General features: G+C 42.2%; 1 protein-coding gene across 2 annotated transcripts in view; it reads left to right on the top strand.

Moving 5' to 3' along the window:
• ATP8B4 (ATPase phospholipid transporting 8B4 (putative)) overlaps positions 1–8,772 on the top strand; it is an 85,929-nt gene extending 77,157 nt beyond the window's left edge. For both annotated transcript variants that reach the window (XM_061595024.1, XM_061595025.1), the window contains 3 exons: positions 2,465–2,603; positions 7,121–7,251; positions 8,488–8,772. In XM_061595024.1, coding sequence (XP_061451008.1) covers positions 2,465–2,603; positions 7,121–7,251; positions 8,488–8,769 — 552 coding nt within the window. In that variant the 3' untranslated portion in view covers positions 8,770–8,772. The remainder of the gene's footprint in view (positions 1–2,464; positions 2,604–7,120; positions 7,252–8,487) is intronic.
• The last annotated feature ends 5,302 nt before the right edge of the window (positions 8,773–14,074 follow it).

Here is a 14,074-nt window from a genome sequence, read left to right as displayed (position 1 = left end):
GCCCTTGGCAAAATACCCCCTCCAGTGGTGGTGGGCTTGTGGCTGGTGATGGTGACAGCAGCAAGTAGTTACGTTAATTTTCCTCAATGCCTCACTACGTCTGGGGGATTGTGGGAATTAAAATGGCAGCCCATGGGCCCACTTACGCAGTGTAGAGAGAGGGCAGAATAGCTCTCATTGCTAATGGGACCTACCGTGATACCTGCCCATGAGCGTCCAGTGCTTATGCCTGGCCTCAAGACAAATCTGTCTACATTTTCTTATGATTATATTTTCAATATTCATGGTAGCTTATGTTAACTTCCATGGCAGAGCGCACAGATAATAGTTATGCCAGCAAGTTTGAAAATTCATGGCCTAAAATTTAATATATGATAATTCACTGTTAAGAACAAAGGGCTTAGATCAAGGGTTCATCTAGTCCAGATCCTGTTCCCTATTCCCGCAGTGATCAGACAAATGCCTTCAGAAGTATGTGAGGATGCATTTGTCCTCTCCTGCTGTGGTTCTCACACCTGGTACTTATTGGCGTACAGCCTCTGAACGTGGAAATTTAACTATCATGGCTAACAGCTGCTGATAAACATCTCCTGCATCCATCCATTTATCTAATCCCTTTTCACAGACATCTGAGCCAGTGGCTGCACCACCTTTTGGCAGTAAATTCCATAAGCTAGTTATCTTATTCATTGTTTTTAATTATAAGCTATTTTATTTATTTTTAATTTTATATGCAACTTTTTTTGCCCCAAAGACCCCCTGAACAGCATTCATTTATTGATAAAACAAAACAATTAAAAGTGACAGCTTCCTAAAAAGAGCAGTACAAAAAGACCGCCGCCACCACCAGCAGCCAAATACACCCAAGCATATTGTGTGTGTGTGTGTGTGTGTGTGTGTGTGTGTGTAATACATAATCCAAATCAAAGCCAGTATGGTCAAAGGTGTAGCCTCCCATCCATGTGCTGCCTTGCATGGCTCTTCAAAGCAATTTGTCAGATCTCATCTGTCACCTTTCCATTTGAAATTATTTTTAGGATGAAACATTTGACTCCACAAGTCAGTTAAATTCACTCCATTGTTGTTGTTGTTATATTTATATTTATATCCCACCCTTCATACCAGAAGAAGCCCAGAGTGGCAAACAAATGACAAAACACTAAAAACATCTATAAAACTCCCTAAAAACAAAACATCTTTAAAAACATAATAAAAACAAAACATCTTTAAAATGAAACATCTTTAAAAACAATTCCGACACAGATGTGGACTGGGATGAGGTCTCTTCTTAAAAGGCTTGTAGGAAGAGGAAGGTCTTCAGCAGGTGCCAAAAAGACAACAGTGCCTGTTTAATATTTAAGGGGAGGGAATTCCAACAGGTAGGTACCACGACACTAAAGGTCCAGTTCCTGTGTTGTGTGGAACGGACCTCCTGATGAGATGGTATCTGAAGGAGGTCCTCACCTGCAGAGCACAGTGATCAACTGGGTATGTAAGGGGTAAGACAATCTTTTAGATGTCCTGGTCTCAAACTGTATAGGGCTTTCTACACCAAAACCTATACCTTGAATTAAGCCCGGTAACTAACAGACCAGCTAGCTACAATTTAGCTACTTTGGATTAACTGGCATGTGAATCTGGGATGTACATTTATAAAAATGTGTGTGAATTCAGGGACTAGCTGTTGAAATTGTTGCTTGTAGCGTGTTTTACAATGTAATTCATATTTTTAATTGTAACCATTAGCCTTATTTCAGTTTCAGCATCCTAGAACAATGCCAAACACACACACACTGGCTACATCTACACCAGATATTTATTTCACTTTAAACAGGCATTCCCTCAAAGAATTCTGGGAAGGATAGCTTGTGAAGGGTGCTGAGAGTTGTTAAGAGACTGTTACTTCTATCACAGAGCTCGGAGCTGACTGTTAAATCACTCTGGCCGTTGGAGCTCGGGAAGGGGAATAGGAGTCTCCTCATAACACTCAGCACCCTTCACAAACTATACTTCCCAAGATTCTTTGGGGGAAGCCATGACTGTTTAAAGTGGAATAAAGTGGATGTTGCCACTCTCTCTCTTGTCTCATTTGGAAGATTCTACTTTTAATATGCTAGCAAAACGTTTGTGTGATATGTCTTTAGAAACTCTAAAAGTTCTTGGTGTAATATGATTTCATTCTCTAATGTTTCTTTTCAGACTGCGGGTAGGGGTTCCCATGATTTAATGCTTCTCCATCCTTAAAATAAGAATCCTTATACATAGAAAACTTGCGTATTGGGGGAGGGGGGAACTAGGCTAGAACTCTTACTCTGCATGTAATTCTTTGTATGGAGGAGTTTTCAGTCATTTGGAGGAGCTTTTAATCACACAAGCCCACCTGCAGTCTGTGTAGCCCAGAGGCCTATTTACCTCCTCAGTAACAGTTACCACCTTGTCAAAATACATATTATTTCTTTTACAGATTGCCTTGGACACCAGTTACTGGACAGGCATCAACCATTTCTTCATCTGGGGTAGCATCGCTGTGTATTTTGCAATCTTATTTGTGATGCATACTGATGGCATTTTTTATTTATTTCCAAACCACTTCCCTTTTGTAGGTGAGTCCTTTACTGACTAAAGAATTGCTCATGTGGATAATCGTATACTAACTGTTCAGTCATATCCTTGGATGTTGAACACTAGTTTAAATAAAAACATCTACGGGCTTGGATTTTGGCATGCCCCCAAGAGAAGAGAAATGTTTCCAACACTGAAGGGCAGCCCCCAAGGAGGCTTCTCTGCAGGCCTTGTTATACTGCGCTCTGTGTGGTCAGGACAGGATACTATTGGAGAATGTCATTTACCCAAAAGCATTATTGCAAAAGGCACTGCCGGAAATTGCTAATCCCCAGATGCTGATGTTAGAGGATGACTCTGTTGTTTCACAAAGTACCTTTGGTAGTCAAAAGTAAGCAAGCAACAGGAAGTAAAGATGCTTTACTTAAAAAGAGGTTGCCTGGAGGCTTTTCGTACCATTTTAAGAAGCTGCCTGGAAGCTTCTCATTCCGTTTGAAGCCTTGAGATAAACAAGTGTATATCACTAAAAACAGCTGGGGACTGCTGGAAATCCTCCAAAACAGTGATACCTGTCATTATCTAAATCTTGGATGAGGCTTCCTTAAACAACTCCCAGTCCTTCTTTGCTTATGTGTTCTGCAGTTCTCCTTAAGACTTTGATCAGTGGAAGGCTAGAAAGTGTGTATCCACCGCATCCCAAGACAAATAGAAATAGTTTGATAGGTCCAAACATTTGTCCAAACAGCTTTATTTTCATTGTGTGCATGATCAAGCAAGGTCACTGCTGAATCGCAAACCCAGTTCAAACGGAAAAGGTGGTTGGAAAGGCCAAAGTGAGGGAGGGCAGGAGAGAGAGGGGAAAATGAGGGGACAGCAGAGGCAAAGGCATACACCAAAGGCTTATCCACACGGGAACCTAACTTTGTACTAAAGAAGCTGCTTTTACCATCGCAATAATTTTTCAAGGTCCACACTTCTTGCTCAATGGTAGCTTCAAATCCGCTGTTTTCAATTCACACAAGTAGGCGTTCCTCTGGAAAGGTTTAGTGTCACTGTTTCCTTGTGGCCCCACCCCCAATTTTACATGTTTACTCTCTCCGGAGTATCGATGTTGCTAATGGAGAAGGGGAGGGTTTATTTATCAGTTACATTGTTTCTTGTCAATTGCATGCCTTTCCCAGCTGAAGCAGGGAGAGCATGGAAATGCAATTGACAGGAAACCATATGAAACTGACTAGAGGGGGGAGTAAGTGAAAGGCAAAGTAGGTAGCAGCTGCGGCAGCTTTTGCGGGCAGCAGAGAGAGGTGCAGTGAGCAATGGGGCATAAGAGAGCCCACCCACTAAAAAAATCAAAGCAAAGCTCCTACACGGAGGAGTGCAGTGCAGCTGAGACTTTTTTTGCATTATCAGCTGATTGGATTAATATGGATTTAAAAGGGAAAACTACGTAATAGTTTCTTCTTGCCTGTAACGTCATGTGAACCATGCGAATTACAAGGGAATGCAAGTAGCACTAGACACACACTAAATTGCTGTTTGGATGAGCCTCAAGTGTGGAGACCTTTGGCCCTTCTGGTATTGCTGAGCTATGAGTCTTGTTGTCATCCTTAGCCATTGGCCAAGCTTGCTGGGGCTGACAGGAGAGTAATACTGAACTGGAAGCTTCTTTTACTAGTCAGGGAATCCCACTGTAGGAATGGAGGAGCCAGACTTGAGTGGTAGAGCACATGCTTTACATGCAGAAAGTCCTGGGTTCAATCTCCAGCATCTTTAGTTAGAAAGGTCAGGTAGTAGAGGATGGGAAAGACCTCTGCCTGAGATCCCACAGAGCTTGCATTCACAGTCGATAATACTGGACTACATGGACAAAATAGTCTGTCCACTCCTGGTATATGGTAGTTTCACATTCTGCAGAGTATTTGGTTTTTGGCTGACTTCGTTGCTGCTCTCGCTTTTGGCCAGAGCTAGGTTGTGGTGCACAGGCAGTGGGCTCTACCCAATACTAGTCTGACTCAGTAGACCCACTGAAGTTATTAGAAATGTCTAATATAAATTCATTAATTTCAATGGGTCTACTCTGAGTAGGACTAGTATTGGATACAACCCTGAATCTCCACCAGATGTGTCTGAGATTGCAAGTTCAGAATCTGCTATGGGCACAAGTCCTGCAATTTCTGGTACACCATTCTATTGATGCAAACAGTTCAGCCTATAAAATAAATCCAGCAAACTATTGGGTTGAAATCCAAGACTTGGGGGGTCTCAAAATTGAACTGTGTTTAGTTCATGCACACATCTTTTATTTAGGTTTCCTTCCAGCCTTCTGTATGACCTCTGGGAACTGAAAGTGGGGAGAGTGCTGTTGCAGTCAGGTCCTGTTTCCAGGCCTCTCAAAGGCATCTGGTTGGCTACTATGAGAACAGAATGATGGGCTAGATATCTGATGCTAGTGAGGAAGATCTCCACTGGAGAGGTGGAAACTGACCACGAGGAAGCAAATGGGGCCAGAAAAACGAACATACAGTCTCAGTAGTGGTCACCTGACCTCCCATCACTCATGTTGCTGCTGCTTACCAGGAGGTAAAAGGGGAAGGGGTGAGGCAGCAGCGAAGTCAGCACAATACAAACATACCTGCAGAGCCAATCTGGTGCTCCCATAGGTGCATTTGCAACATGCCCATCTCATCCCTCTACCGCCTGGTAAGCAGCAACAATGCAGGCAATGGGATGCCTCGTCCTGGGTTCTGCTGCCCTGCCAACTGCTACTGTATTGGCTGCTGTTTTATATAGCTTGGCTCACAAATGTGAGGCATCTGGAGCAACTGTTACACAGACATCTTAATGCCATACATGATTTCTCTGTTGCAAAACAAACAAGTCTGGAGGATTGAATCCAGGACATTGTTGGCCTAGGCAGCCTTTGAGACCCTTCAACTTTGGGCTTCTACTAGTTTTGAGACAGATATACAGTACAAACTAACTAGCAGCCTTGTCCCTGGCATTGGTCATGCATTTTAAGAAACTAAAAAAATAAAATCAGGGCAGTTTTGAAATCAGTAGTTGCAATGAGTGCTGTTTTGAAAGGTTCCATGCGCCATCTTGATTCAAAATGGCATCCACCTGTATCCAAAAATGGATGCAAACCTGCTCCTTCATCTCAGGAAACATCATACAAAAATTTAGTTTAAATCATTGCTGTTTTGAAAGGTTCATTCCACCATCTTGATTCAAAAATGCCATCCAACTGTATACAAACACAGACAAGAAGACTGATTCCTGATCTCAGGAGCCATCATGCAAAATGTGCTTATGATATCTTTAGAGGTGGCCAGGGGTGTAGTCATCCAGGGTTGCAGGGGATCGTGGACCTGTTACTTTTTTGGGAGCAGCATCTCAGCCAGGTCCCTATGTGCGAGCCAATCAGCATGCCAGGGGAGCATGCTAGCCACAGAGAAGAATTCTTGTCCTTTTGTGTTGAGTGGAGCCGCCAGAGTGAAAGGAGATGGGTCAGGCACTGAGACAACTCTTTATAGTAGCTAACACAAGCCTCCCCTTTCATGTTGATTGGCTCTTAGGGACCTCTGTTGTAATGGAGTGTGGACATGCGAGTTGACATGGAGAGCAAGGGAGATGAGGAAAAGTGGGAAGGGTGTGTGACTGTGAGGGGGTGTGGTGTAACTATTATGAAGGGACCCTGCAGTTCTGAATTTGCCGCTACTCTGTTGGAGGTGTCCAGATACATAGTGAACAAAAAAAATGGACTGCCTTTAAGTCGATTCTCACTTACGGCGACCCTATGAATATGGTTTTCATGGTAAGCGGTATTCAGAGGGGGTTTACCATTGCCTCCCTCTGGGGCTGAGAGGCAGTGACTGGCCCAAGGTCACCCAGTGCGCTTCATGGCTGTGCAGGGATTCGAACCCTTGTCTCCCAGGTCGTAGTCCAATACCTTAACCACTATGCCACACTGCCTCTCAGATAGGGAACAAACAACTTTCCAAAATATATAGTAGATGCTAACTTATACTTTAATAGCTGTCCCCGTACCCTGGGAACTTTTGAAGGAAACCATGAAGGTTAAACGGGCACAAAACCCCAATATAAATGTGTAGTGTATATATGCCCTCTTCTGTGATTCTTTTCAAGTTTTAAGAAACATACAGAGAGAAAAATCTGGCTGTTTCTACAGAACCAGAGCTGACTGTGAGTAATTGTGAGCAATCTGATGGGGAAATGAGCACAGAATGCACTTCATTTCCCCCGTCCTGGGTCTTTCTCAATGCCAACTCTAAATCTGTGTTATCCCCAGGAATGTGTTTGGTATTTTGTATGATGTCATATTTTTAGATGTTGCCAAAGAACGTTGTCCTTTTATTTCATGCATTTGTTTTCTTAAATAAGCATTTCTGTGTGGCTAGAGAAACCCAAGCGCTTTTCAACTAGAAACATATGTTGACCCAAAGAATGAAAAATAACTTAGCATGCCCCACAACGGAAAACGATCATCACCCACCTGGTATTCCTACCAAAAATGTTTTGTTCTCCTGTGCTGATATAGGAAATGCTTGGAACTCCCTGGGCCAGATCGATGTTTGGCTTGTCATTCTGTTGACTACTGTGGTTTCGGTCACGCCTGTGATCATGTTTCGTTTTATGAAGGTGGATTTAAACCCAGCATTGAGTGATCAGGTATGCCTAAGTCTTGAAATGCAAGTATATATGAAGGAATTCTGATCCCTTTTACATACACCTTCTGGGTTCGGGCTGGCATATATTGGGCTCAAGTTGGTAGATGTTGCATTAGGATACTCATCTTACATAGCAACATAGGAATCTGCCTTATACTGAGTCAGGCCCACTGATCTACCTGTCTCAATATTGTCTGCACAGACTAGCAGTGGCTCTCCAGGATTTCAGGCAGAAATCTCTCCAGGCCTACCTGGAGATGGCGGGATTGAGCCAGAGACCTTCTGCACGCAAAGCAGATGCTCTGCCACTGAGCTATGGCCCATCCTTGGTAAACTATGTACCACTGGCTCATACAAAGCTCTTTAAACATGACTGCTTCTGCCTTGAACCTGGATTGCATTTCCTATTAGGGTCCTCCTCATGCGTCTGGTGAATGGTCTGCTTCCCCGACACCATTTATTTAAAATGTAGTTTGTACATTTATACATTTAAAGAATCATACCGCACTTGATTTTTTTTTTTAAAAAACAACCACCAAATTTTTTCACTTCTACGCTGAAAATCTATGCTTCTTATGGTGTCATAGATGATGTCATAGGTGCCCAGCCCTTTTTGCTTCAGACTGGCAGAATTTGTTCACCCTGGAGCGAACATAATGACAGAACAGTCATGGTGGTCCAAAACGGTGCACAGAATGACAAAGTGGCTCCCCATGCATGTCTCCCTTTAACGCAAGTCTGGGGATGTTCCTAAAATCATTTTGAGAACCCTAATTATATTGCAGCTTGGATTTTATGTCTGCAGCAGTCCCGCTGTTCCTTACTATTTTTTGACACAAGTTTGCATCAGAGCACTGAACAGACTGTAGAATATACGGCGACACCTTTAACAAAAAAATGTCCTTTCGCATTTCGGAAGTGTTATAATGGCAGTATTTTCTTTTAAAAAATGCTTGCAATAGTTCTGACGCTGTTTTAATTAAGGTATTGTGGCTTGTGAAAGGTGTGACTGAAATCAGAAGTTGTGCCCTTTTGCTTTTTAAGTCTTCGCACAGCACTCCCTAGGCTTTCCTTCAAACAACAAGGTGTAGTCTTTTCATTTGGAAACTCTCACCTGTGTCAGTGTTTCTTCTCCCAAGGATTTAGCAATATAATTCAGATCCAAAAACTAGCCAATGTTTTCAATATGCAAACAGTTTCCCATATCAGTGTAAACTAGTTTTCCCTTCTCCCTAAGGTAAAGATCTCGCACAAGGTTAAGGAGAAGCAGCGTCCATTGCGGATGCACATTCGTCAAAGGCACAGAACTAGCCCATGGAGATCTGCCTATGCTTTTGCCCATCAAGAAGGCTTTGGGGAGCTTATAACAACTGGAAAGAATATGCGTGTCAGTAATTTACATTCAGTGCTGGGGATAGGAAAAGCTATGCAGAACAGCTGGACTGAGAATTTGCGTAAGAGAACATTAGAATGTGAACAGCTTCAGCTGAGAAAGATCTCGAAGACTCTAAATCAATAAGTATATGTGGAACAAAAGAGTTTGTGGCTATTGCACAGAAGCCTTGCGCTCTTTGTCCCATTTTCCATTAAAAGCTTGATATGAAAAGGAAGCAGCTGTGGTGATCACTTTTGATTGTTGGGAACATAGGAAGCTGCCTCACACTGAGTCAGGCAACTAGTCCATCTTGCTCAATACTGTCTACTGACTGGCAGAGGCTGTTGAACAAGAGTCTCTCCCAGCCCAACCTGGAGATGCTGAGGACTGAACCTGGGACCTTCTGCATACAAAGCAGGTGCTTTGTTACTGATCTGTGGCTGGACAGATGGTAACTTTTTTCGGAGAGTTAAATGCACTATGAGAGAGGCATCATTATCTGTGGGGTGTATGCGCATATTACCATGGCTTCTGATTAACAGATTTTGTAAGTTTTCATTATGCTTGAAAATCCTCCCTACCTATTTGAACGTGGCATGCACATACATTTTCTATGGGTTGTATTCAATGCTAATCCTACTCAGAGTAGACCCATCGAAGTTAATGAACATAGCTTATTACCTGAAAGATCGTCTTACCCCTTATATACCCAGTAGTCACTGTGTTCTGCAGGTGAGGCCTCCTGCACACGCCATCTTATCAGGAAGTCTGTTCTGCACAATACAGGAAGCGGACCTTTAGTACTGTGGCATCGACACTTTGGAATTCCCTTCCTTTAAATATTAGAAAGGCACCGTCTCTGTTATCTTTTCAGTGCCTACTGAAGACCTGCCTCTTTCAACAAGCCTTTTAAGTAGAGACCTTATCCCAGTAGGTGTCTGTGTTGGAACTGCTTTTTAAGATTTTTTAAAGCTGTTCTTTTAAATAAGTTTTTAAGATATTTTGTTTTAATATTTTTTAAAAGGCGTTTTGTTCAATGTGTTTTAAAGTCTTTTGTTTTTAAGATGTTTTAGAGTGCTTTTTAGTGTTTTTGTTTGCCACCATGGGTTCCTTCTGGGAGAAGAGCGGGATATAAATTTAATTAACAGTGGGTCTACTTTGAGCAGCTGGATACAACCCTTTGTGTCCCCCCCCCAATCATCACTGGTCACTCATACTACCCTGCTTAAAAACAATCCTTGGTCTCCAATCCTTTGCTGCAATCTACAAACCAGCCACACCACAGTTTGAACCTGGTTTGGCTTTGCTGAAATAGGTGGGACTGTCAACATTGGAAGCTACCTTATACCTAGTCAGGCAATATCTTTCCATCTAGCCTTGTTAAGTCTATTTTGACTTGCATCAGCTGTCCAAGGTCTCAGGCAGAGGAAGTCCTTGCCTTTTGACAAGGCATCTGAAGCAACTGTTTCTACATGCATCTTAATGACTCTCTGTCGCAGCACAAAACAGTCTGGAGGACTGAGTGAGGGCGTCGAGTCCCTTCAACTTTGTGCTTCTACTATTCTTGGGACAGATCTAAAGTTTAACCTTACTCAACGTTGGCCGGGCATTCTAAGAAACTAAAAAAATAGTGCAGTTTTGAAAGCAATGGTTAAAATCAGTGCAGTTTTGAAAGGTTCAGTGCACCATCTTGATTCAAAATGGTGTTCAATTGTGTCTAAACATAGATGAAGATCTGCACCTTGATCTCAGGAATCCTGCTATCTGGCACTTTTATCTGGAAACCTATGGGATTGCGCATGGGCCCTTCTACATGGAAAGCATGTACCCTACCAATTGAGTTAACTGACTTAAATTAGTCAGGTTGTGAGTCTCTTTATTACATAATATGTTCCAGATTTGTGTGTGTGTGTGTGTGTGATGATAGAATATTTAAAAAGATTTTTCCTCAAATGTATTTTTTGGGGGTGGGGGAAAGGACAGCACATTCATCCACAGAGTGCAGAATGTGCTACATAGAAATACCTCCAAGTTACTATATTTTAAATTCTAGAAAAGTAGCAGAGAATCTTGTGAAACTAAAGGCTGTGGGCTAGTTTAGATGCTTACCTTAAGTAGAAGATCCAACACCCATGCTAGACAAGTATAAGCCAATCTAACAAGCCCACAGTATGAAATGTAATTCAGTGCAGAATGCCAAAATGCAAGATTTCCCCCATTTTCTTTGTGAGGAAGGGAGATTTGGGCCTCTGCAGATGTGGCTGTTAACAGGGGGAGGGCACACTGCATGAGAACATAAGAAGAGCCTGCTGGATCAGGCCAGTGGCCCATCTAGTGCAGCATCCCGTTCTCACAGTGACCATCCAGATGCCAATAGGAAGCCCACAAGCAATACTTGAGCACTCTCCCCTCCCATGGTTTCCAGTAATTGGTATTCAGAAGCATACTGCCTCTGACAGTTAAGTTATGAGTTCAGTGAACGGGATCATCCACCACAAGAACAGGTTCTTCACCACAGCATCTGGAGTAGGCCTAACTGCTTGCTGTGGCATAAGCTTTCATGGTCAAGAACCTTATATGGCACGGCAATCGTATGCCAAATTTGGATGTAAGTTCTCATGAAATTACTGGGGCTTACTTCCTAATAAACACAGGGCTGCACATGGATCTCAAACAAATGCAGAGCCTTTGTACATTTTGGATAATTTATTTTCGCTCATGTCATTGCATATCCTGAGGTAAGAAATAAATAATCTTGGAATATTCTTTTTATTAGCAGACAATTACATATTAAAGCTTTACAAAAATGGATTCTGGCATTTAAAAGTGTTGTTGTCCCCCCAATATGCTTTTGAGTGGCCTTTTAAAAAAATCAAATCCATAATACAAAGGGAAAACAAAACAAGGCTTCCTTTTACTTTTCAATATAGTTGGCTAGGGACCAGAGCTTGGAAGTAATTCGTTACAAGTAACTACTTGTAATTCATTACTTTTTTGAGGAATGAGTGGGTAATTCCTTTACATTTTGATTGTAATAAAACTAGGAGTAATTTTGTTACTTTTGTGGAGTAACTGTAATGTTTCCAGCATAACTTTTGGGCATTACGTGGGGCGGGCGGATGCAGGGGAAGTCTTCTGCTCCTCTGATCTGTGGATGAAAATCATGTGCCTCAAACTGGGCTTCTGTGCAGTGTTGCTCTTCCCTCATGCTCTATGGGTGGGTAGGAGGTGATGAGGGAGGAGGTGGAGAGTGAGATGGGGCGGAGTGGAGAAAACAATTATGTAAAAAAATGGATGGTGGTGGTGAAGAATGAAGGAAAAAGGAGCCGGAGGGCAAGAACATGGATAAAGGAGGAGAAGGAGGCAGGAGCAGAATGGAGATAACTGTGGAGGTGAAAGATAATGTGTTTGCACTTGGCACACAAAGTGGCCTCCACCACCCTCTCTGGATACTATGCTGCATTTGCAGTATTTTAACTTTTTTGCATCTCAGGGGAAAATGTTTGCTTGGGTGAGTGTCCCTTAGTTGGGGGCAGGGCAGGGTCTGGGAGGTGGTTAAGTGAGAGAGATTATGCTTGCTGGCTGAGTGGGGGGGTTACACTTGGTTTGACGTGCAAAGATCTGAGTAGTGGCCTCTGCCTCCCTCCTCACCTCCCTTACCAGCGGAGAGACCACCATTGCTATCTTATGGATAAACAGAATTATTCTACTACCTCTGTATGTGTGTGTTTATTTTTAATGTTGTTTTAGGCTACTTAGATTTGCAGCAGCCAAGTACAGCACCTTGTAGGCGTTTTTTTAAAAAAAGTAACTGAAATGTAATTGTAGCGACTACTTTTGAGAAAAAGTAAAGTAATCATTTACTTTCAGAGTAATTGTAATTGTAACAGTAATTACTACTTTTTTGGGCCATGAAATTGTAACTGTAATTTATTACTTTTTAAAAGTAATCTTCCAAGCTCTGCTAGGGACATTGCTGGGTAAATGATTTGCAATGCCGCATTTAGGAAGCTCCTATAATCACAGAAGACAATTATCTGTGATTAGAGCTACCATGGCCTTTTCTTCCTCCCCCTGATATTGTGGATTTAACAGCCACCTGGTTATACAGCGATTTAACAGGTAAAGCTCCTCATGGCAGAGATTCAATTTCTATGTATAAAAATGGTGACAGCTATAAGTGTAATGAGTTAGGGAGATACTAAGAGGAAAAAGCTGGAAGATTAGGTGCCTGCATGATGAGGCAAACGTATTCTGTTGCATAGTTGCAACTGCATAGATTTCATTAAATTTATTTACAGACATGCTCTGACTATTGTGGTTGGTGAATGTATACATGAGTATTTGATGTGTGTGCGTTGTTGCGTGAAACAGCATACATTACGTTGGAGTTAAGTTGCTCAAGAAACTTCTCAGATGCATTAGATCAGGTTAAGAGTCTTTTATTAAGACATTATGGCTTAAGGCTTTAAGATCCCCCCCTCTAGGAGAGAAGTTCTCAGTTCAAAGACATTACACAGAAGACTCAGCTCAACACAGATAACTGCTAGAACATGACAACGGCCTTGGCTATCCATTCCCAGACTGGGCAAAGACATAACTTCTCTTAGCTACAAATTTCCACACTTTCAGACTTGATGGAAAAACACTCAGTGACAGTGTGGTTCAAAGGTCAACAGAGTATACCATGTCAGACATCGGATGTAGGTGTTGGTCACATCCACTTCATACATTTAAAGCACATGGCTTCCTTCAAAAAATCCTGGGAACTCTAGTTTACTCTCTCACAGAGCTACTGTTCCCAGCACCCTTAACAAGCTACAGTTACCAAGATTCTGTGACAAGGTTCAGCCATACAATGTGAAAAACCCCTCACATTGTACTCAAATGGTACCAAAATGAATCTTACAAACTTTTGATTATCAAATTCTGTTCATCTAGAAAGAATTGTATATATTGTATATACATTTGTATATATTGTTATATTCCTACTTTAGTCATGTATATACTCAACATTTTCTACAAATAAAGTATTTTAAATATATAAGCAACCTCTGGGTGCATCATTTGGGGGCACTTCTTAGTTTAGTAGTACTCTGTGTCCTAAAGACTTCTGGAGTTCCTTAGAAACTTACCAAAGGTTTCTTAGTAAGGAGATGATGAGTAACAATGAACAAGCTTGCTTACAGCTACTGATCTTCAGTAGTGTAGTGCCAAATTCAGAAGTGCAGGGTCCCTTCATGTTAGTCATGCCACAACCTCTCCCCCACTTTCCCTCATCTCCCTCGGTCTCCTTGTTGTCTCGCGAGTCTACACTCCACTACAACAGATCCATAGGAGCCAATCAGCATGAAAGGGGACCTGTGAGGTAACTACTGAGAAGTGTCTTCTCAGCGGCTGACACCTCCATTCACTCTGATTGGCTCCAATCAGCACAAAAGGACAAGGA

The sequence above is a fragment of the Rhineura floridana genome, chromosome 14, assembly GCF_030035675.1.
Source record: "Rhineura floridana isolate rRhiFlo1 chromosome 14, rRhiFlo1.hap2, whole genome shotgun sequence".
In the NCBI taxonomy this organism is placed as follows: Eukaryota; Metazoa; Chordata; class Lepidosauria; order Squamata; family Rhineuridae; genus Rhineura; species Rhineura floridana.
The sequence above is the reverse complement of the archived record's forward strand: the minus strand, read 5'-3'. Positions and strand labels throughout refer to the sequence as shown.